General features: G+C 40.5%; 1 protein-coding gene and 1 long non-coding RNA gene across 12 annotated transcripts in view; one reads left to right on the top strand and one right to left on the bottom strand.

Annotated features, from left to right (window-relative positions):
* PCGF3 (polycomb group ring finger 3) overlaps nt 1-24,261 on the top strand; it is a 102,906-nt gene that overhangs the window by 71,706 nt on the left and 6,939 nt on the right. For 10 of the 11 annotated variants that reach the window (XM_043514243.1, XM_043514239.1, XM_038402633.2 and 7 more), the window contains 7 exons: nt 1,932-2,049; nt 6,014-6,110; nt 10,209-10,264; nt 11,416-11,526; nt 13,931-14,019; nt 20,616-20,753; nt 23,213-23,293. In XM_043514243.1, the coding sequence (XP_043370178.1) occupies nt 1,941-2,049; nt 6,014-6,110; nt 10,209-10,264; nt 11,416-11,526; nt 13,931-14,019; nt 20,616-20,753; nt 23,213-23,293 (681 nt within the window). In that variant the 5' untranslated portion in view covers nt 1,932-1,940. Of the gene's footprint in view, nt 1-1,931; nt 2,050-6,013; nt 6,111-10,208; nt 10,275-11,415; nt 11,527-13,930; nt 14,020-20,615; nt 20,754-23,212; nt 23,294-24,261 lie in introns of those variants that run through there. The other variant, XM_043514244.1, reaches the window with a different exon arrangement.
* LOC122460143 lies at nt 6,635-17,751 on the bottom strand. Its single transcript, XR_006281243.1, has 3 exons — nt 17,741-17,751; nt 10,863-10,866; nt 6,635-6,772 (listed from the first exon to the last, which is right to left on the bottom strand). It is a non-coding gene; the product is annotated as an uncharacterized LOC122460143 (long non-coding RNA).

The raw sequence follows: 24,261 nt of genomic DNA, 5'->3' as shown, positions 1-24,261 counted from the left end.
TTAGCCTAACTAAAAGAAGGTTGAGGGGAGATATGATTGCTCTCTATAAATATATCAGAGGGATAAATACAGGAGGGGGAGAGGAATTATTTCAGCTCAGCACCAATGTGGACACAAGAACAAATGGGTATAAACTGGCCACCAGGAAGTTTAGACTTGAAATCAGACGAAGGTTTTTAACCATCAGAGGAGTGAAGTTTTGGAATAGCCTTCCAAGGGAAGCAGTGGGGGCAAAAGATCTATCTGGTTTTAAGATTCTACTCGATAAGTTTATGGAGGAGATGGTATGATGGGATAATGGGATTTTGGTAAGTAATTGATCTTTAAATATTCAGGGTAAATAGGCCAAATCCCCTGAGATGGGATATTAGATGGATGGGATCTGAGTTACTATAGAAAATTTTTTCCTGGGTATCTGGCTGGTGAATCTTGCCCATATGCTCAGGGTTTAGCTGATTGCCATATTTGGGGTTGGGAAGGAATTTTCCTCCAGGGCAGATTGGAGAGGCCCTGGAGGTTTTTCGCCTTCCTCTGTAGCATGGGGCATGGTTGACTTGAGGGAGGCTTCTCTGCTCCTTGAAGTCTTTGAACCATGATTTAAGGACTTCAGTAGCTCAGACATGGGTGAGGTTTTTCATAGGAGTGGGTGGGTGAGATTCTGTTGCCTGCGCTGTGCAGGAGGTTGGACTAGATGATCAGAATGGTCCCTTCTGACCTTAGTATCTATGAATCTATGAAATGCATTTTAGTGGCTTAAAATAGAGGGTAATGTACTTTTTTCAGTCCCGTTACTCCTTATAGTGGTTCAAAAGCTTGGTTTCTGCTGGCCCATCATGTTTAATTACATACTTGAATTAAACAGAGGGAAAGAATAAAAAAGCAAAGAGTGTAAGGTAAAGGTTAAACACTATCTTCTTGCTGTATCCAAATAGGAAAGCTTGCATGCTCTGAAGAACTTCATTCAGATTATGAAATGTATTCCAAAATAAACTAAAATTTGTAGTTCTGAACCAAACACTGCCAATCATTTTACTGAAAAGCAGTTTGGTGACACCTGCAGTATGGGAGCTGAATGTAACATTGTAAAACCAGTTTTTCTTCCTGCTTTTATGTTAGTTCTATCATTTTATTCTACCAATATATGTTCCTTTACAGCAAGAATGTGTAAGCAGGTGGCTTCTTTACCGTGCTTAAAATTGCACAGATTTTAGCAGGTCATAGCTTGGCCCTTTCTGGGTCTGCTGTTTAAATAAAAGGAACTAAAATGATGCACAGAATTTAGCGTTTTCCTCAGACTTGGTTGCATCCCATATTCTGCTTTGTGGGCTGCTTGGTTCACACCCTGGTTCCTTTCTACAGAGCCAATCCTTGCTCCTTAATATCTGGCTGGGGCTAACAAACTACCTGCATCAGTCAGGTCAGCAACGAAGTCACATTTTTCCAGGAGGATCAGCTAACAGCAACAGAGGAGATAAATTATACACTAAGTGCTCATGTATTGACATTTTGGAAAAGATTAGTGTGTTAAAATATTCTAGGGGCCAGCATCTAAATCTAAATCCATATATGTTGCTTGTTTACTGTATGCTTATGGAAGTAAAGGGATATGGAAGCTATATAGTGTTGCGTGCTGTAGTCTAATTTCAGGTATGAGCTACTTATTTGTGTGAGAGCCCTTAGTTTAACCAACTTTGTTAAGCTGTATTCAAACCTCAAAATACTGTAGGTCTTACGTTGTTTGTTTCACTGCCCATTTTTATCAGGTAAATCCTTTAAAATTATATAATACCCTTATTCCATACATAAAATGCCTGGGAGCCTGAAGTTGCATATTGATATCCCTAATACAAATTATTGTAATTAGGTTACTCCAAGACTTGCTACATAATCAGTACACCTGACATGCTAACAATTGTGTGTTTCTTCTACAGACACCAAAGATGCTGACTAGAAAGATTAAACTCTGGGATATTAATGCCCATATAACCTGTCGTCTCTGCAATGGATACCTTATTGATGCTACCACTGTAACAGAATGCCTACATACCTGTGAGTATGACTATGATTCTATAGCGTGTTAAAGAAAATTAATATTTTTTTACTTCACATACTAGATACTTCAGTTTTCGGTTGACATTTAAAAATCTATTGTGGCTCTGCCAAAACAAAGCAAATTTTGCTTTATACTTCATGTTTTAAACAAAAAAATTATATTCTCATGAAGAGAACAAGAGAAGCAAAACCATGAGCCCTAGCTGTATTGCACAGAGCTGACACCATATATAATAAATGGAAGTGGTTTTAAAAAATATCTTGCACTGATTTAAAAAAGTAGTAGTTATCTCAACAGCAATAATCAGACTGATTTTTCACATACGCAATATTGATAGTTTAAAAAAAATTATAGTATTAAATACTTAGAAAATGTGTACGTCAAAATATGAAGACAAATGCTAGAAGGACTTTGAATTGTAACTAAGTTGTTTTGGAAAAAAAACAAACAAACCTTATTCTCTGGTTATAGTGTCTGTTCAGAACTGATCCTGAAGTGAGATGGGCAGAGCTCCCAAATTCTAGAGTATACTATAAGCAGTAGCAGCCATGAGTGCTAGTCTCTTCTCCCCAAACTGGTGGTCATGCCCTACCCTTACAGTAACCTTACTACATGCTTTTAAACCACCTGGTCAATTTCTTCTTCAATTACCACTCTAGCTCTTCATCCCCTCCAGCTTTGGGGTGGTGCAGTTTCTCTTTCTAGTGGTTTTTCTCTGCTTTCTATCCTGATTATGTTGATAAGGGCTATCAGAGAGAGGTACTAGGATTAAACACCATCCAGTCTTGCCACCCTATCCTGTACCAGTTTTTACTTCTCCCACCCCAATGCAAGAACTTGGTTGTAGAGGTGGCCTGGGCTGTACTATGCCCCATAACCCTGAAATGTTGTGCTGGGATCTGCTCTGATGAAGAGGTTGCCAGTACGTGGCTGCTACTCTTTGCTTCATGAATTACCAGTCTAGTTTTGGAATGATTCCTCCCTGGTGGAATGAGTTGAAGGGTTTTTTTGCTGATCCACCTAGTACCAAACTTTAGCAATGCTATCACTAAAAGGACTATGTTTAAATGGCTGATTGATACGATCTGCCAGACCTAAAGCTTGAAAGTCATGTCAAGGCTCATTCGATCTGAAGCAGGAAAGAAATGTGCATGGCAGGCAAGCACGTTCCATTCATGTAGGCAAGGCATACATATGGTTGTTGCTACATATGCTTGCTAAGCACTATTTCTTGGATTGGGACTCGAGAAGAATATTGTTTTGGGGTGACAATCCTGCAGAACCTGTATCTGAAATAAGAAAGCTCAAATCTCCAGCCCCTCGAGCTTTTATGTTTTCAGATATGTTGCTCATTTGTGTTGTCCGTGCTTTTGGAAAGTTTTGTTACTTCTGGATCCATCCTTTAGTCTTATGTTAAGCTGGACAGGTGATAGGAGGTATGTTACCTTACTATAATTGAAAAACTACAACAAATCTTGTTGGTATTGGCATTGTTCAAATTGCATGTGCTGTTGGATGAGTACTATGTTTGTCTTTTGGGATATCCCTTGAGTATGCAGGACACTCTATGCAGGACACATTGCTGTAAAGTATCTCTAGAGGAAGGAAAATTAATTGCCTTTTTAATTTTCCCTTTTGGGAAATATTGTCTTGGAGGAGTCTGTTTTAGATGTTGGATTATTTGCAACATTTACATATATTACATGCTTTCAAGGCACTGACTTCTCTCAATTAATGCTATTTTTGTGTCTGGCTTTAATTTTGTTTTGTACTAACTGAGAACCAAACTGGAAGATTCCCGGGTACTATATGGGCACTGGCGGGGTGGCTCACATGTCTGGTTGCTACTTATTGCTTTCGGGGATACTCAAACCTTTAGAATTTCAGGGATTCCATCTGTCATGCTAGGTACTTAAAACTAGAGTGAGAATCCCTGCAAGATGCCCTCCAGAAGAGGAGAATTATGGGGAAAGTAAATTTCCTCCATCTCTTCCCATGCTCTCTTCCTTCACATGTATTTTGATAATTATAACTTTCCAGTCTTATGACATGGCCAGGACTAACTCCAACAGATACTGTGCTTTGGTAGCTATTAACAGTCTTCTCCTATTCATGCTTTTTTATTAACAATGGCAATAACAAAATGCAGCTTCTGTTAAAATTGTTTTAATACTTCGTCTTCTACCTTGATACTTGGATGGCAGCATGTATATGAAAGCTGTCTTAATGTGTAATGAAAAGTTATGCTCCAAATATAGATTTTTATCTTCATTATTCAAAGGGATAATAAAAGATGAGGAAAGATAGATTTCTTGGTTATAAACAACCAAAAAGAATAAATAAATAAAAGCTAGCAGGAATGAAAATGTAAGAAATGTAGTGCAGGAGATTGCAGTGGATAGTGACTATTTTCTAGTGGATGCTTTTTAAAATAAACATTCTGAATTATAGTTTAAAATAAGTAAGAAAAAAAACTTACAATTGAGTTTAAAGCTATAAATGATGGGTCTGATTCTGCTTTCATTGACTCCTTGAGAGCAGGATTTGGGCTTCCTGGTTGCCTTCCCGGGCTTCCTCTCTGCATGAGAATCTGGACCCCTTCACCTGTGTAGAGACCCACTGAGGCAGATTCCTATGCAGTATCTGGGCTTCAGTGAGCAGCACTACTAGACTTGGTTTATTGTTCAGGATAAGAATGCTGTCTTACTAGTTAAGTCATTGACAACAGCTGCTAGCAATATTATCTTAAATGTAATGACTGAAAATACTGTAATCCGTTCATACATTACATCTTTGCTTTGCTGACTTTTGGCTTTTGATTTGTAATTATTCTTCAAACATACATCAACTTGCGTGAGAGGTAGATGGCACTGTTTAACTGCAGAAAGTATACTTCTGTAACTTTAGAACTCTTATAGCACTGTTGGGTAAAAATAATGAATCAGCCTGAGTTATTGGAAAGATGCTCACTTACCCAAATTTCCCACTTTATATTTGCACAGAAATTTTAATAACTCAAATCATTTTAAAAAAAAAAGAAAAATCTTTAGCTGGAATTCATTTATCACAGAAGTAATTACTGTTTGCAGTGTTGTACTTGTGTTGGTCCTGGGATATTAGGGAGACAAGGTGGGTGAAGTAATATCTTTTATTGGACCAACTTCTGTTGGAGAAAGAAAAGCTTTTGACTACACAGTCCAGAAGAAGAGCTCTTTGTAGGTCAAAATCTTCTTTCATCTATCTTGTCTCTATAAGCAATTACTGTCCAAGTAAATAATTTTGTATGATTTTCCTTTAAACAGTTCATAGTATTTGGTTAAAATGAGTAACTTGTTTGTAAATTTATGTAAAATGAAATGAATACAATTATGTATGTAGACTTTGAAACGGGTCCAAAAGCAAACTATTGTGCAGTGCTCTATTGTGATTATTTTAATATTTGTAATTATAACGTACGTTGTATTTGGTGTGAGGTGAAATAGCGCCTGAATGCCCTTTCAGCTAGGAGCTACATGTTCACTAAACAGCAACTTCTCGGAAGGAAATATTTTCTTTGCCCAAAGTTTATTTCGTTGGCTAAGTTTCCTTTCCTTTACAACCACAGCTCTAACTTTCTTTCTAGCATATGGTATTTTGGGTTGTGTATTATGTATTCTAATAGTTTTGAAGTAAGCTTTACCTGTTCAGGAACAGGACAGTAACATAATATGTCCTTCATACGTTGATTGTAATCTACCATTGTTCTGTTTTAAGAACTCCCATGAAAGATAATGGAAATTGTGTGTTGTTCACTGGTATATTAGAAACTTGTTTATATAAAATATAAGGGACAAAATCTGAATTGTGTGTGAGTTCTGTTTCTGTTTGTATGCAATTTGTGTTTTTGTGAACATTTTAAAAAATTAAATGTGAACTTGTTTTAGTCTTTTTTTTTCTTCCTAATTATAAATGTGTCTGCAGTCTGTAGAAGTTGCCTGGTGAAGTATTTGGAGGAAAATAACACCTGTCCAACATGTAGAATTGTTATACATCAGAGCCATCCACTACAGTATATCGGGTAAGTGTGCTGAATAAAATGAAAATCACAGATAATTAAAATCTCTGCAGGCCATGTGTAGATATCTCAGATTATGGCATGATTCTTTACCAGATTTTCTTACTTCCCTGCTATTCTTTCTTAAATACTTAAAAGCGAGCAGCTTGATTTGAAATTAAAATAATGGTTCTGTGTAAGCAAAGTGGGAGATTGAACTTTGAAGTGATCTTTGAAACTTAATGTGTTTGGTCAAATTTAAGAACAAGCAAAATATTTGTCTAGTTTTTACCAATTTCTACTGAAGTTTAGTTGGATTTAGTAATTTCTGGTTAGACTTTATCTGGCTTTCATAGGTTATATATAATCTATTTCTGATTGTGCGAATTACATGTTTATCTACTATTTCATTATATTCACATGATTGATAGTTCAAATGTATTTTTTGTTATGGCAGATGCACTGTGGTTTTAATCTTTTACTTGAGGTACTATTCAAAGACTGAAACCTGAAGGTGGCAGCACTGTCATTGTTTTGTCTTCTGAATGACTGTTAATTTGCAGGATAATCTAATTACACATAAAAGAGGTAGAGCAGCAGAAAGGTTAGACCGACCTCATTTGGTTGGAGCCAATGCTGAAGGATTTGTATCTGCCCTCTTTCTATCCCCATAGCCACTCAATGTCCTAGCATGGTTGTGGTATCCTGCTTGAATTGTCCTCTCTTTCTGTGTCTCTACTGTATAATATGTTTTTGCAGGTTGTGCTTTCCTTTACTTTTTCTCCTACAGTTTCCTCTCAGCTTAAATATTTCTAAGGCATCAGTCACCATGGTAATCAACTGCTGATATTTCCTCACCTGGCTTGGTCCACACTAAAGAACTGTACCACTGCAGATTTCACTGCTGAAAATGCAGCGCTGTAAGTTGGATCGGGGCAGTGCATCCAGACCAGCTATTTCTTTTAAGGTGCACTTCTGCCCTGTCTCCAAGCAAAGTATTTGATTAAATTGTTAGTTGCACGACTTTGAATATGTATCCCACAGTCCCTGGTACAGATGCTGAAAGCAGTGGATTTTGAAAAGTGTAGTCAACCCCCTGCCTTCCTTCCCCCCATTTTCTAGTTGATGACACAAATTGGGGGAGTGGTAAATAATGAAGAAGACAGAAGACACTGATTCAGAGCGATCTGGATCACTTGATGAGCTGGGTGCAAGCAAACAATGTGTTTTTTAATATGGCATATGTAACTGTGTACATCTAGGATCTAAGAATTTAGGCCATGCTTACAGGATGGGGGTTTCTATTCTGGAAGCAGTGACTTGGAAAAAGATTGGGAGATCCTGATGAATAATCATTTGAACATGAACTTCTGTGTAACACTGTCCAAAAGGATTAGTGCAGTCATGGGATGCATAAAAATGGAAAACTCGAGTTTCCCAGAGAGGTTATTTTACCACTGTATTTGGCACTGGTGCCACCGCTGCTGGACTACTGTATGTATGAGCTCTGGTTGTTTGTTGATAAATTGGAGACGGTTCAGAGAGGAGGCATGAGAATGAGTAAAGGATTTGAAAACTTGGCTTAGAGTGATAGTTTCAAGAAGCTCTATCTATTTAGCTTAACAAAGAGAAGGTTAAGGGGGTGACTTGATTACAGTCTGTAAGTACCTATATGGGAACAAATATTTGATAATGAGCTCTTCAGTCTAGCAGAGAAAGGCTTAACATAATTCAGCAGCTGGAAGTTGAATCTAGACAAATTCAGACTGGAAATAAGGTGTAAACTTAACAGAGAGAGAGAGAGAGAGAGAGAGAGTAACCATTGGAAAAATTTGCCAAGGGTCGTGGAGGATTTTTCATCCCTACTAACTTTTTAAATCAAAATTGGATGTCATTCTACGAGATACTCTAGGAATTATTTTGGGAAAGTTGTCTGGCCTGTGTTATACAGAAGTCAGACTTGATGGTCACAATGGTTCCTTTGTTCAAGCTGCTGTTGAAGATGTACGACGTTTGGAATAGAGAATGTGTACAGGAAAGAAATTGTTTTACATAAATCTTAATTCTGTTAACCACTTGTTACGTAGACCCATAGCTTGACTTCTTCCCTTCCACAGTCCCCAGTCCAGCTGGGAAATAGGTAACCTAAGCACCTCTTGTGATTCAGAAGTGAGAAGGCAGTTAAGTTTTCATACCTGCTTGCTGCTGTGGATTGGTTACTGTAGATTGACTGCTTGACTATGGTTCATTTATATTGAAATGCTCTTGGTGAAGCGTCTGCAATCTGGAAATAGACCCCTCACACTCATGTTAGAGACTTAGCTAAAATGGGGATGTTCCATTAGTTCATTTAAACCTAATTGTTCTCCTCATGCTCTTAAAATATTGTTTAAAAGGTTGAAGTAACAAACTGCTACTAACTCTGTTACTGCTGTTTCTGTCTGGTTTAAGTGGTCTCCACTGTTGTGGAGTACTGCTGAGAACTGATCTCTGTTACGAGCATACACTCCTGCCGTGGAGTTAGAGCCAGTGATCAACATGGTACATTTTTCCAGAGTAATGCCAGCTGTCAGCTGGGATGGGTGTATTTTTAAAATTATTGCACTGTTTTTGCTTAATATTAGAACTTGGTAGTATCGTTTCAGAGATCTGATAAGATTCTGGCCCTTTCAAATGGTACTTTTCTAGATAGAATTGCCCTTTCTTGATTTTTCTTTGTCTGAATTTCTGTTGAAAGCAAATCAGTGGATTAGCTTCTCCGAGGAGGTTGAGGGCTAGAGGTTTAGGGTCTTGACCAATTTTGCTTTTTTCCCCCTCCATGCCTAGTGTCAGGCCACCTTACCTTTCTGCTTAAGAATCACTGGACAACACAGCTTTGTGAGCTGCTCATTGCTGCTCTTAAATTTGAATGGAAGTGGTTGGATTAGAGCAGTTTACTGCCTCTGCCTATAAACAGCCGAATGTATGGGCTTAACTCCTTTTTCTTGATTTATATGCTTTTCCTATGCATGCTTTTCTCTAGCTGTTCGTTAGAAAAGGAACATAGTATGGATAATTTCTCCAAAAATCCCCGAATGCGGGCTTGAAGGACCTGGGGATGTTAATATCTCCTAGTATCTTTGTGCATTCTCATAACAAAATGGTCTATCTCTATCTATTTATATAGATTTCTCTAATGGAATATGGTCTAATCCCATATGGGCAAATTCATTGCTGGTGGAAATAGATAAATCTCTGTTGAAGTTGTTGTAGTTGCACCAGTTTACCACCAGCAAAGAATGTGGCGTGTAACTTCATGAAACAGCTGTGTATGGAGGAAAACAAAATCTTCTAGACTCTATTTAAAATAGCTGTAAGAGAAATAAGACTTTTGTAACAGAATAGGGACCCTGTAATTTAAATAGTCTAGCTGCATAGCAGCAGAAATATCTGGGACCAGATTCTCTGGTGCAGTGCACTATAACTAATGAAAATTTGATTTAAGTATTGTTCCACATGTATGAGAAATGTACAGTTATTCATAAAGATGTTTGTACCATTGCAAACCTTCAGTAATATCCTTCGGCTGATACCGTGCTGAATAGGAAGGCCATGTTAAAGTGTATTTTTCCTCATCTTGAGCCAAAAATTGCATGCCTTTAGGTCAAAATTCTATCAAGGTATAGTAAAATGTGCATTACCAACATGTGTACCTTGATGCAGTTGGGCACAATTCCACATTCTGCTCTAGACGGATCATTCATGTTCTTCTGTGTTCTGTTAAGGGTGGACTTCAGAAAATTCACACAGCCTGTTTACATTCTGGTATGTCATCCTCCACATCACATGGACCACTTTATTATCTTCTGACTTGACTGTTGGGGCCTTATCAGGCTTCCTTTCTCATCTTGCTCCTTCCTGTCCACTAAAATCATTTTCTCATATTACATCTTTCTGATGTTCAGTTACCATTTATAAATCTGAATATTCTCTACTGTGATGTTTAAAAGTCTATATTCCTGTTTGCGTAATCTATTTAATATTGGAGTCTTTTTCTTTAAGTGAGATGACATTTAGAATAGAGATGATTGATTAAAAAAACAGGAGGTTTTCAAATTCTAATTGTTTTGTTCTTTTTGCCAGTCATGACAGAACAATGCAAGATATTGTTTACAAACTTGTGCCAGGCCTTCAAGATGGTAAGTCTTGGTATGTCTTCTTTTAGCTGTAAATGTTAGATTTACAAAGAGCTACTGTGCATGTTTAAGGGATAGCATAGGTTTTTCACCTGTCTGCTGCTTTTAGACAAAGATAGTGGTGAAAAATATACAGTGGAAGCATTTCTGCAATTATTCAAATTCTAGCACTGATTTTACTTTATCCTTCAATATGTGCTTTCTGGTAATGCTAGACAAAAGTAATGCTAACACACAGTACTGGAAAATGTTCCAGCAATGAAAATTGTGGGGATGTTTCAGGAAAATTAAAACATTGTATAATGTTGTGTAACACCTTAAAGCAAACTTTTTTGGGTTGGCATTATATTTTGTATGCACATTTTGTTTTGTTTTAAATTCTACGTTTATTCAATCATTTGGTTGCTGCTTTCCCAAGTTGTCAAAAGTGAAACATTTAAAGCAGAGAAAATGTTTGGTTTCAGCATAATTTTCTTCCTTTTGTACTTTAGGCCTTTGCTAAAAGGTAACTTCTAATTTGTGTGCTTCTTCTCATAACGGTAATATTTTGACAATAATGGGTGTCTTGAGCTGAAGGAATATTCTATACTAACTACTGGACCATTCTCATTTTTTTTCAATAGTGTTTTACTACCTGTTTAGGTAGAAAATTTTCATTGAAACTAAGTTGTCAAGTCAAGAGGACATTCTCTCACTTTTAAATATGCAAGCTTAAGTAAAAAGACTATATATAAATAAAATTCTTTCAGGCTAAAAATTAGAAGTAGGGAGAAAAAAGGAAATTCAGAATCTCTTACATGAACAGGCATGTATCATGTGCTTCAACTGAGAGATTTGTAGAAGGACACATGGAAAAATATGGAGTAGCTTTAAAATCCATATGATCTGAAATCACAGAAATGATGTAATAGCAGCCTGGGAAGATGAGGTGGTTATTCTACAGCTAAATGACAAGATGTGGTTTAACTTGATGAAATGGCAATTAGGAAAAGCAGAGAGGCAGCCAAAAGTGAAGGGATAGTGTTGTTCACACTCAGATAAGTGCCTCTTCTTGCTGGGACGTTTCTTCTGTGAGGAAGTGGGAAGGGTTGGAAACAATTTTATAAATGTTACATTGACACTTATTAATGAAACTGTGTTAAATTTTTAAACAGCGGAAATGAGAAAGCAGAGAGAATTCTATCATAAACTAGGCATGGAAGTACCAGGGGACATCAAAGGGGAGACATGCTCTGCTAAGCAACATTTAGATTCGCATCGGAATGGTAATTTATTTTTGTTTGCTCTCTTTAGAAAAATGCCATTATACTAATAAGGTTATTCTAAACACCAATCATAATTATAGAAATTGTTATGTAGTATTGTACATTCTGAATGTGACTGCATTAAACATCTAATGGTGTTAAGTTGTACTACTCCCTGGAGAAATTCTGTGTCACTATGCGCACACAGAATTCATGTCCCTCACAGATTTCTTTGCTTCCCCTCAGAAAAATGACTTTCTGACAGGGGAAGCAAAGGGAAGTTGCAAGAGTGGTCACGCACCTCTCCCTAGAAACTCAGGCACATAGTTTCATGCACCTGGAGCAGCTGGCGGAGAGGCAAATCCCTATTGTGGCTCCTAGCCTGCACTGGGATCAGCTGCTAGACCCACCCCCAGAAACCTCCCCTGGGTGCAGGAAGCTCAGCATCCTCCCTTGCTTCCTGCCCTCATCACGCCTCAGCCGCAGGGAAGGGGTCACTGTATGGGGAGCTGCTCCCCTGTCCGCCCAACCCCCTGCATCCAGACCCCTCCATACTTGGACCCTTCCTGCCAAGCCTTACCCCAGAATCTGCCCCCCACATCCCTCCGTACCTGAATCCTACCCTGCTGAACCTCAACCCCTACATCTGGAGACCCCCTGCACCCAGACCCCCTGTCTCCAGACCTCCATCTCTGCACCCAGACCACCCCCTGCACCGGACCACCCCAATAAGCTCTCTCACACCCAGATCCCCCATCCCGTTGAGCCCTAGCTAGCTGCACCTGGACCCCCCAGCCCCAGTCTCCCAGCACCTAGCTCCCCACCCTCCTGCTGAGCCCCTCATACTCAGACCCTCCCCTGCGGAGTCCCATTGCCCCTGCACCTGAAACCCCAGAACAAGCCTCTGTACATCCAGATTCCCTCCGTACCTGGATCCCTCACTGAGCTGTCTGCACCCAGATTGTCCCGCACAGAACCCTCTCACTCCACACCTTGAGCCCCTCCACACTTGGTTCCTACCTGGTTGAGCCTGCCTACCCCACTGTGCATTTGGCATGGAGGGACAGGGCCCCAGAGTGTTTCTGGGGCAGGCCCAGCCCTTGCGCTACGTAAGATTGGGTGCAACCTCACCAGCAAGTCAGTGTCCTGGGATGGGGGAGGGAGGCTGCAGGGTGATCTCCCACTTCTATGCAGCCAGTGGCCTGTGCTCCCTGCTGCCATGCTGGAACCTCCACATTTATTCCTCGATAAATAAAATTTGCAGAATTTTTAATTTTTTGGTGCAGAATTCCCTCAGGAGTACTACATGCTCACCTCCTAGGGTGTGGTGAGTCCACTTTGCATCACACTACCTCTACCTTTAAACCATCTTAACTGGCCATAGGAAGACCACCCCAGCATGGGAGAACTTTTGGAGTAGTGCTGGGGTAGGTGCTCCTACACTACCGTGATACTGGCTGCTAGCAAAGTTGGCCATGGTGAGGGTTATGGTCTGCTGATACCTAGTTGCCACCATGGACCCGTGGGGCTGTTGACAGTCGCTTAAAGTAGCAAGCTCAAGATTTGGTGGAGAGCAAAGGTCACATTCCTGAGCTATGATTTCCCCTCTTGCTATATCCAGGGATTTGGACCATAATTTTGTTTGTCAGTAGAGATGGATTGTGTATGCATAATTCAATCCCCCCCCCAAATTTCCCATTAAATATAGTTTTTAGTGACCCCCCCCCAAAAAAGTATCACACAACAGTTTTCAGAGTTTACTTAAAATTTGAGTGAACAGCACATCAATGCATAAAGCTAGGGATATCACACTCTAATACTAGGAAATTTGAGCAGTTAGGGCTGGAATTATATTTTACTAATAAATGTAATACTGTAAGGCTTCCTTTTGAGAGGAAGAGGAACAGAAATTACTGCATATATAATACTTAGCAGAGTTGACATTTCTTTGGCAACCTGAAGTTTTTGAACTTCCTGACTTTTGAATACAATCTTGGGACAGTAATGGTGCATTGATAATCTTTTTTTAAGGAGAAAATTTTTTTTGGACATGGTGACTGTCGAGCTTGCAAGTCCTTCAAAGCGACAGATGCATTCTTCCTTAGCTGTGCATTTATGTCCTGCTTTAAAGCCCAGTGTCAGTCTTTCCATTGTCCTCAGTGGGTTTTAGATTAGGGCCCTTGATTCATAGGTGCACTGCCTGTGAATCTACACCTAGCTAAGTATGCATCCAGAAAATCCCAAAGATGGTTAACCTCCTTTTTAACTTTTATAAAATGAGCTCACCCCCAGTCTAACGTATTCAGAAATTTATAAAACCACATTTGCTTTGTCTTGATTTGATTTTTGTTACTATCGATTGAGATTGCCTACAGTTTAACATCTTTTAATTTCATGATTATAATGCTTTCCTTTTTTATTTAAGGTGAAACTAAAGCTGATGAGAGTTCAAACAAAGAAACATCAGAAGAAAAACAGGAAGAAGATAATGACTATCACAGAAGTGATGAACAGGTAGAATATCTTTCAGGCAACTTTTACTTTGAAATCAGCCAGTTTAGTTTTAGGTTGCCATTTAGCTTTATTTTCATTATGTGCTATGAAGGACGAATAATCTTTTATAATCCATACTTTCATAGTTGATGGAAGCAAGGCACTGTTTTGCCATGCTTTTTAGTAGAATGTATAAAGTTGAACCAAGTGCCTTTATGTGTAGGGAAGGGGTGGTATTTGTTGTTCAAGAAAATCTCATTAAGGATCAGTGGCAGTTGTAATTGTGATTGATTTGTCCTCTAGCCTGAAGTGAATTAAAAAATGTGCCTTAAAACTGGTATGTGAGGTCTGTGGCTGAGAAAATTACTCTCTAAAAATTTAAAGTGATTTAAATATAGAACTTTATCTTACACCTTTAAAATATATTTAATACAGATGATGATGATTTTTTTGCTACTTTGTAGCGAAAACAGAAAGGAAGGAAGAGAACTAATGACATTTTTTTATACTCAAGATCAGGACCAAAATATCTGTCATAGGACCAGCTCCATAGCCCCGGACCGAGGCAAAGCAATTGATTGCCTATCCTGCTGTTTGGATGAGAGCCAGATGGCTGAGGCAAAATCCATAGAAGTTGGAGTTGTGATGTTGGTTGGGAAAAAATGGCAGAGATACCATTTCCGCTGAGGGTGTTCAGTTGTAATTTGTGGGGCAGGTGTGCATTTTATCAATCTGTCTGGACTGTCATCTGCTAGTAAAGTAGGTCAGCTTTTTCACCTTTCATATGGCTAGGAGATTGTAGTTGTTAACTGCACTACAGCTTAAACCACTCTTCAGATAAAAAACCTGGTAGAATAAACTAACTCATCTGTTATGGAATCCATCGCCCCCCCTTTCCCCCCAATAAAGCATAGGAAACTGCTTTTAAATCTACACTGGCTTCCCATCCCCCAAGTACTGGCTACAATTGAAGGTGTTGGCTTTTCCCTATAAAGACATAAATGGCCTGGGACCTACTTTTCTGAAAGATGACCTCTCTCCCTGTGCCATCCTGCCACATTGAGATTAATGGCGATGCCACCCAGATACAGGGCCACTGGCAAAGCATTTTCTGAAGGCTCCTTTAGGTTTGGGATATTCACTACCTGTCTGAAGCTGCTCTCATTAATCTACCTCATGGCACGCTGCAAGTCCCATTTGTGTTTTCCCAAGCTATGAAGTGTTGGAAGGATGCTAGTAGGAGATGATTAAACACCTTTTCCATCTCTGCTGGGTGGGGATTTAGTGCTTTTTACTGGGCAAAGTGGGAGTCCATAAAGTCCAAAGTGGGAGCAGTCTGTAACTATACTTTTATCATGTGGCCAGGAGCGTCCCGAGCAAAGGATCTCCACAGTTCCAGTGCTTGCATGCGTGAGGGTGTGTAAACAAGAGATGCTAGTTGGTTAATCTAATTTTAAGGTTATTAACACATTAAACAGGAGCTTCAGAATAGAATGTCAGGAGCTGCTGAGCTTGCTTTGACTTGCTGCAAGTTCCAGAGACAGGCCTGGGGAGGCAAAAGAAAGCAACATGGGAGGGGTTGTCTATTCGTCAGTTCTCCCGTGCAGAGCCCAGTGAGGAGATGGAGAGTTACCCTCTCCTGCATACTTAAAGTTTGGAGGTTGCAAGAGGGCTTTGGGAGAATTTCAGGGGGATTTTCCCCTTCCTAATACACTGGCTCAGGACTGTGTGAGGAGACACTGTACCTCTTGTGACCCACAGCCAACTCCCCTGCAAGCCTTAGGAGGTTCATGTAGGGCTCAACGCCATGAACCTCAGTAAGCTTTGCCAGCCCCCGGTGAGCATTAATAACTTCATGCAGGAATATGTGGCGCCTAAGAGTCATTTGTAGGGCCCTACCAAATTCATGGTCCATTTTGGTCAATTTCATGATGGTAGGATTTTAAAAATAGTAAATTTCATGATTTCAGCAATTTAAATCTGAAATTTCAAGGTGTTGTAATTTTAGGAGTCCTGACCCAAAAAGGAGGAGGGTGTGTGTGTGTGTGTGTGGGGGGGGGGGGCAGGGGATTGCAAGGTCATTGTGGGGGGGTGTTTTTGTGGTACTGCTACTCTTACCCAACAGCAACGCTGCCTTCAGAGCTGGGCAACTGGAGAGCGGCGGCTGCTGGCTGGGAGCCCAGCTCTGAAGGCAGAGGTGCCGTCAGCAGCAGCACAGAAGTAAGGGAGGCATGGTATGGTATTGCCACCCTTACTTCTGTGCTGCTGTTGGCAGGGTGCTGCCTTCAGAGCTGGGCACCTGGCCAACAGCCGTCACTCTCCGGCCACCCAGCTCTGAAGGCAGTGCAGAAATAAGAGTGGCAATACTGCGATTTCTCCCCCCTCCCCCCCAATAACCCTGTGATCCTTCCTGCAACTCCCTTTTGGGACCTTCAATTTGAGAAACGCTGGGCTCCCCTGTGAAATCTGTATAGTATAGGGTAAAAGCACACAAGACCAGATTTCACAGAGGGAGACCAGATTTCATGGTCCATGATGCATTTTTCATGGCCATGAATTTGGTAGGGCCCTACTCATTTGGGATGGGGACCCTGATAAGTTGCCTAATGTGATGGGGTTTGGTGACAAACCACTAAGATTTTGGGGGGATTGATGGCACTTTGCTAAGTGGAGCTTTGTTGCCATGCACCACGTATGGCAAAACCTTCTCTGCTCCTGGAAGTCATGAAGATTGCCTTTTGTTCTGCTTTTCATGCTTCCCACAGTGCAGTGTTCTTCACAGTCTTAGGTTAGGATTAGTTAAAAATTAAACGGTAATATAAAAGTACCTTGTTGCAGTTGAGTACCTGTTATTAAGGCTATGATTTTTGGGCAGCTGTCAGTGTTCATGGTAATTGTAAATTTGAATAAAGTTAGTTAACCCTTCCTTCCCTTCCAAATATTGCAATCTGGCCCACGTGGTTGCAGGACCACTCAGGTTTGGTGCGTCCACCCCGTGTGGATGGTGACAGGATGGACGTGCCAAATCTGAGTGGGGCTGTGAGCAAGTGGGCCAGGTCACAATGTCCTGACCAAAAAACTCGGCTTAGCCTTGTGGGATAGGAGCTGCCACTGTGGGGGGAGTGTGGAGAGAGCTTGCTGTCCAAGCCAGCCCACATACCTATGGGCCATCTGCTTTCCCCCATTTCTGTGACATAACCTTTTTTTCCCGCACCTCTGTCATGACCTTTATTAAAATTTCCATGAAAAAATCATAGCCTAGCCTATCAGTAATTTGAGGAAAAATCTTTTGGTGTTTTACAAGCTTCCTTTTGAAAATTTTTTACCTGTTTACTTGTAACACCTTTAAATTTCAGACAAAATAACTTTCAAGTTGATAATCCTTTTTAAAACATGCATATAATCTGAATGTACGTTAACATGGCCTTTAAAGTTATGTAATGATGACACTCTAAACAGTCATTGAAAAAGTGAAGGTGGTTTTCACACTGTACATACCACACAGACTATGCTGACGGCTTGTGCCACACGCTCTCAAAGAAACTGCGGAACCACCTGATCAACATCCTCTATAGCAAACAGGGAAAGATTAAGAATGAGCTCTCAAAACTGGATACTCTCATCAAAAACCAACCTTCCCCACACACTTCCTCGTGGCTGGACTTTACAAAAACTAGACAAGCCATTTACAACACACACTTTACTTCTCTACAAAAGAAAAAGGACACTAAACTATCTAAACTACAACATGCCACAAGGGGCCACTACAGTGGTTCCCTTAACCTACCCAGCAATATTGTAATCTGTCCAACTATACTCTTAGCCCAGCAGAAGAATCTATCCTATGTCAGGGCCTCTCCTTCTGCCCCTTCACCCCCACGAACATGATACAGTTCTGTGGTGACCTAGAATCCTATTTTCGACATCTCCGACTCAAGGAAGATTTCCAACACACCTCTGACCAACATACTAACCCACAGAGACCTTCCTACCAACACTACAAAAAGAAGGATTCTGGGTCCTCCTCCTGAAGGTCAAAACAACAGACTGGACTTCTACATAGAATGCTTCTACCGACGTGCAAGGGCTGAAATTGTGGAAAAGCAGCATCTATTGTCTCATAACCTCAGCTGTGCAGAACATAATGCCATCCACAGCCTCAGAAACAGCTCTGACATCATAATCAAAAAGGCTGACAAAGGAGGTGCTGTTGTCAACATGAATAGGTCGGAATATGAACAAGAGGCTGCTAGGCAGCTCTCCAACACTACTTTCTACAAGCCATTACCCTCTGATCCCACTGAGGGTTACCAAAAGAAACTACAGCATTTGCTCAAGAAACTCCCTGAAAAAGCACAAGAACAAATCCGCACAGACACACCCCTGGAACCCCGACCTGGGGTATTCTATCTGCTACCCAAGATCCATAAACCTGGAAATCCTGGACGCCCCATCATCTCAGGCATTGGCACCCTGACAGCAGGATTGTCTGGCTATGTAGACTCCCTCCTCAGGCCCTATGCTACCAGCACTCCCAGCTATCTTCGAGACCACTGACTTCCTGAGGAAACTACAATCCATTGGTGATCTTCCTGAAAACACCATCCTAGCCACTATGGATGTAGAAGCCCTTTACACCAACATTCCACACAAAGATGGACTACAAGCCGTCAGGAACAGTATCCCTGATAATGTCATGGCAAATCTGGTGACTGAACTTTGTGACTTTGTCCTCACCCGTAACTATTTCACATTTGGGGACAACGTATACCTTCACATCAGCGGCACTGCGATGGGTACTCGCATGGCCTCACAGTATGCCAACATTTTTATGGCTGACTTAGAACAACGCTTCCTCACCTCTCGTCTCCTACTGCTCCTACTCTACTTGCGCTACATTGATGACATCTTCATCATCTGGACCCATGGAAAAGAAGCCCTTGAGGAATTCCACCATGATTTTAACAATTTCCATCCTACCATCAACCTCGGCCTGGACCAGACCACACAAGAGATACACTTCCTGGACACTACGGTGCTAATAAGCGATGGTCACATAAACACCATCCTAAACCGGAAACCTACTGACCGCTATTCCTGCCTACATGCCTCTAGCTTTCATCTAGACCACACCACACGATCCATTGTCTATAGCCAAGCTCTATGATACAACCGCATTTGCTCCAACCCCTCAGAGACAAACACCTACAAGATCTCTATCAAGCATTCTTACAACTACAATACCCACCTGCTGAAGTGAAGAAACAGATTGACAGAGCCAGAAGAGTACCCAGAAATTGCCTACTACAGGGCAGGCCCAACAAAGAAAATAACAGAATGCCACTAGCCATCACCTTCAGCCCTCAACTAAAACCTCTCCAATGCATCATCAAGGATCTAGAACCTATCCTGAAAGATGACCCATCACTCTCACAGATCTTGGGAGACAGGCCAGTCCTTGCTTACAGACAGCCCCCCAAGCTGAAGCAAATACTCACCAGCAACCACACAACAAAAACAGTAACCCAGGAACTTATCCTTGCAACAAAGCCCGTTGCCAACTGTGTCCACATATCTATTCAGGGGACACCATCATAGGGCCTAATCACATCAGCCACACTATCAGAGGCTCGTTCACCTGCACATCTACCAATGTGATATATGCCATCATGTACCAGCAATGCCCCTCTGCCATGTACATTGGTCAAACTGGACAGTCTCTATGTAAAAGAATAAATGGACACAAATCAGCCGTCAAGAATTATAACATTCAAAAACCAGTTGGAGAACACTTCAATCTCTTTGGTCACTCGATTACAGACCTAAAAGTTGCAATTCTTCACCAAAAAACTTCAAAACCAGACTCCAACGAGAGACTGCTGAATTGGAATTAATTTGCAAACTGGATACAATTAATTTAAGTTTTAATAAAGATTGGGAGTGGATGGGTCATTACATAAAGTAAAACTATTTCCCCATATTTATTCCCCCCTCCCCCCCCCAACTGTTCCTCAGACATTCTTGTCAACTGCTGGAAATGGCCCACCTTGATTATCACTACAAAAGGTGTCCCCGTCCCCGTCCCCCGCTGGTAATAGCTCACCTTAAGTGATCACTCTCGTTACAGTGTGTATGGTAACACCCATTGTTTCATGTTCTCTGTGTATATAAATCTCCCCACTGTATTTTCCACTGAATGCATCCGATGAAGTGAGCTGTAGCTCACGAAAGTTTATGCTCAAATAAATTTGTTAGCCTCTAAGGTGCCACAAGTACTCCTTTTCTTTTTACTGTACACTTGTTAGTGTTTACACCTTTGGTTTGTGGTTTGACCTTGACTACTCCTGAGTTAGTCAGAATGACCTCTAAAATGTACAGATTAGTGGCTGCCAACTTCTGTCCAGACATTTAAGAGTTAAATGAAGTGTAACTGTAAATTGACAAGTTATAGACAACTCCTTTGCTTTAAGTAAGGTGACATTTGACTTCAAAGGTGTTTAATTTTTAAGTTTTGACCTTATTTTGGTAGACCAATGAAGGCTGCCTATAGAATGCATAATCCCGATTGCAGGAAATCCTATTAACCAACTCTGGACTGTGTTTACTTTTCCCTGAAGGTAAGCATCTGCTTGGAATGCAATAGCAGCAAATTGCGTGGATTGAAACGAAAATGGATCCGCTGCTCAGCACAAGCAACAGTCTTACATCTAAAGAAGTTCATTGCCAAAAAACTTAATCTTTCTTCTTTTAATGAGGTAATATTTTAACATAAGAGAAAATCACAATGTAAATAAAAAGCTTGTAGCAAGTGTATGAAGCTCAGTTTTTAAAAGCAAAGCTTTTCCTTGTAATCTTGTTCTTAGAGAGAACTGAACAAACCACTTTAAGATAAAATGTGATTATTGTAGTAGGACTAAAATAGCTTTTTCATCTGAGCTGGATCTAGGCAAATCTGTCAGCCTTTTTATAAAAATAAAAAGGCCAAATATGAATGTTGAAGCACTTCCTTCCTTCCCCAACTTAATCCCCTCGGGTTTCAGCCTTTGTTGGTTCTTGGGCTAGTAATATTAGCCACATGGCTTGTCTAATTCTTTAACACCTTTTTCCACATCCAGTTTTAAATCCTTGTCATTAAAGTAAGCTTTGGCATAGGCTTCCACTAGTGTTATATGTTTATCTGATCATGTGTGTAAGAGAAAATGGAGAATTTCACCCCAGTGCATAGAGCCAGTGCCAGATCTGTCCACCACTGAAGTCTTTTTTTTTTTTTTTTTTTTTTTAAGCCATATAGCTTAAGTGGTCCATAGCCCTTGTGTTGCTGTTATGCACAAGGATGAATTTCACCCAAAGTATAAGGTCAGCATGTATCCAACATAAACTGGGGGGACTGCTGGTCATGCTCCTACATTTCCTCCTTGCAGGTTGATCATGCTTCCAAAGTGGAAAAACTAGGAGATTGTGGGTCACTGGGAAACCATTGGGGGGGGAGGGGAAGAGAGGTGAATGAAGAAGTAGGAAGAAAAAGGGGGTCGTCTTCTGACCTCCCCCATTTCAGATTGCAAAACTAGGACACGTATTATGAAGGGCAGCATCCATATAAACAGTCCCATCCTCTCCTCGCACAATCTAGTACTTACTGTACCATGTCCTAGCCCAAAGGACATGCCACCAGTTCATTCATGGCCTCATTCCCAATTGAGCTTTGCCTTGGTATTCAGCCCTGCCAACTCCTTTTCCGTTTCCCAGCTCAGAACCTTCTTCCTGCTCAGAAATACCCCTGTCCCCACTTACACATGCCTCTCTCCTCTTCCTACCTAACCTCTCCACAGCTCTGAAACATCCTCTCCCATGCTCAGAATACAACCTACAAAAACAGCCAGCCTTTCAGACTCTGAACCCTTCCCCTTCCTACCTGACCACAGCCACTGTCACCCAGCTCAGAAGTCACCCACTCCTTGCACCCCCCACTGTGTAATCTATCTACCTACCTCTATTCAAAATTATTGTGAAGGCTACTTTTACTTAAAATAGAAATTGTCAACTGAAACAGCTTCACTTGTTCATGTATATAACAAGAGAAGACCACCTGTACTCTTGTTACAATCACCAATTTAAAAACTTATTTGGGTAGTGTGAAAGAAGGAACATGCTTAATTTTATTGGCACTTAATTGTATTTATAAGTGGTCTTTTCCCATGTGTGGTCGCATGGAGTTCTCACAAAGGGAAGTTGCATTCCTGTACCAAGTGAAGAATAGACTTAAGGACTGAAGTAATTGCACACTTAAATTATCACAGAGACTCTTACTAGTTCTTATACCTTTTTACTAAGATGTTAGTTTTCAAATCTGCAAAAAGGTACTGTAGCCAGTGTTTGTTTATATAAAACATAGTCCCTGTGTGGAAGAAACCAGCCATTAAAAATACAGCTTCCAACCCAGGTTGTCATCTTCCATATGATGCCTAGAGAGACAAGGCAGGTGAGGGAATATCTTTTATTGGACCAACTTCTGTTGGTGAGAGAGACAAGCTTTCGACCTCACACAGAGCTCTTCTTCAGGTCTGGGAAATGTATTTAGCTGTGCCACTCTGCGTACAATGTGGAACAGATTGTTTAGCGTGAGTAGTTAACACACATTTCAAGGGACCATTCAAGGTGAAAACCACTTCAAGGAGAAAGCTCAAAAGCTCGTCTCTCTCACCAACAGAAGTTGGTCCAATAAAAGATATTACCTCACCTACCTTGTCTCTCTAATGTCCTAGGACCAACAACACTGCATACGACAATATGATGCTAAACAGTTTTCGTAGCATGTCAAAAAGGGTAAGCTGTCTTCACGTGAGACTTGGAAGGAAGTTAAAGTTTGTACAGGTTTTTTAAAAGTCCCGATGATGGTTTGGAGTTAGGGGAAGGTGTCAATATCACATAAAGAGTCAGTGGATCAAAAAGCTAGGGTCTACATTATGAAACATTCCTATGGTTGACTTTCATGGGTTGAGGATGTCTTTCAACATCCAGAATTCAAAAAACAGACCTAGGTGCTCTCTCCATTAGTTTTGTTTCACAGTGTGTGGGAAGTGTTAGGATTTTTCCGTTGTCTTCAGATGATTTTGGACATGTTTAACATGACTTTTATCCATTTGCATTGTCTTGTCACAGAATTGTGTTCTATATGTCCCTTAATAAATTTAAGTGTCTCTTTCTTTTCAATCAGCTGGATATATTATGCAATGAAGAAATTCTTGGCAAGGACCATACGCTCAAATTTGTAGTTGTCACTAGATGGAGATTTAAGGTACGACACAACTGCTTTTTCATGAATTCACTCATATTTAGAATGAAAATTGTCATTAACCTGCTTATAGAACAGAGTTCATAAAGTATCTATCGTACACAGTTTTATACCTGCAGTAACTTTAAAACTGGCTAAAAAATTGGTTAAAAGTCCATCCTGGTTCAGCGGCAAAGTCAGGGCAACAACTCCAAAATAAAAAACAATATATAACAACTGGGGAAAAAGGGGGAAGTAGATAGCTATCCATATAAATTTAGAAATTATGCAGTGTAGAAAATTGGAGAGGGAAAACTAAACACAACAGGAAAAAAATTCATGGCTGGCGAGACTAAGGACAGTAGGTTTTTCAGATAAATCAGGAAAAAGAGAAATTCTAATAGTGGTATAGGCTCTTTACTATATGGAGATGGTATAAATGTTGTTAATGCAGAAAAGGTAAAAGTGATCAATGTATAGTTCTATATTTGGAAAGAAGCAAGATAATATACTTGTGTTACGTGACGATGATGAACTACTTTTCAGTCCATTGGGAATTGAGGGCATTAAGGATGCTAGGGATGATGATGATGATGATGATGATTTTCTCTCATATAGTGCTTTTTATCAGTAGATCTCAGTGTTTTACAAAGCAGATAAGAAACATTATCCCCATTTTACAGATGGGAAAATGGAGGCACATGGAAATGAAGTGACTTACCAAAGGTCATCCAGCAGGCCCAGATAGTGTGCACCCAAGAACCCTAAGAGGGTTGGTTCAGAACATCTCTGGATTGCTGGTGCTGTTTATTATTTATATTACCATAGCACCTAGGAGCCCTTGGAATAATGGGGAAATTCTGGGAGATGAGAAGAGTTTCTCCACAACTGGAGATGGGACACTTGGTGGGGTTGACCATCACTCTGAGGTGGTTCCAACAATCCTCTTTCTCGATGCCCAGCTGGTGTCTTGCTCACATATTCGGGATCAC

The sequence above is a fragment of the Dermochelys coriacea genome, chromosome 5, assembly GCF_009764565.3.
Source record: "Dermochelys coriacea isolate rDerCor1 chromosome 5, rDerCor1.pri.v4, whole genome shotgun sequence".
NCBI lineage: Eukaryota > Metazoa > Chordata > Testudines > Dermochelyidae > Dermochelys > Dermochelys coriacea.
This window is presented reverse-complemented; position numbering and strand designations above follow the sequence as displayed.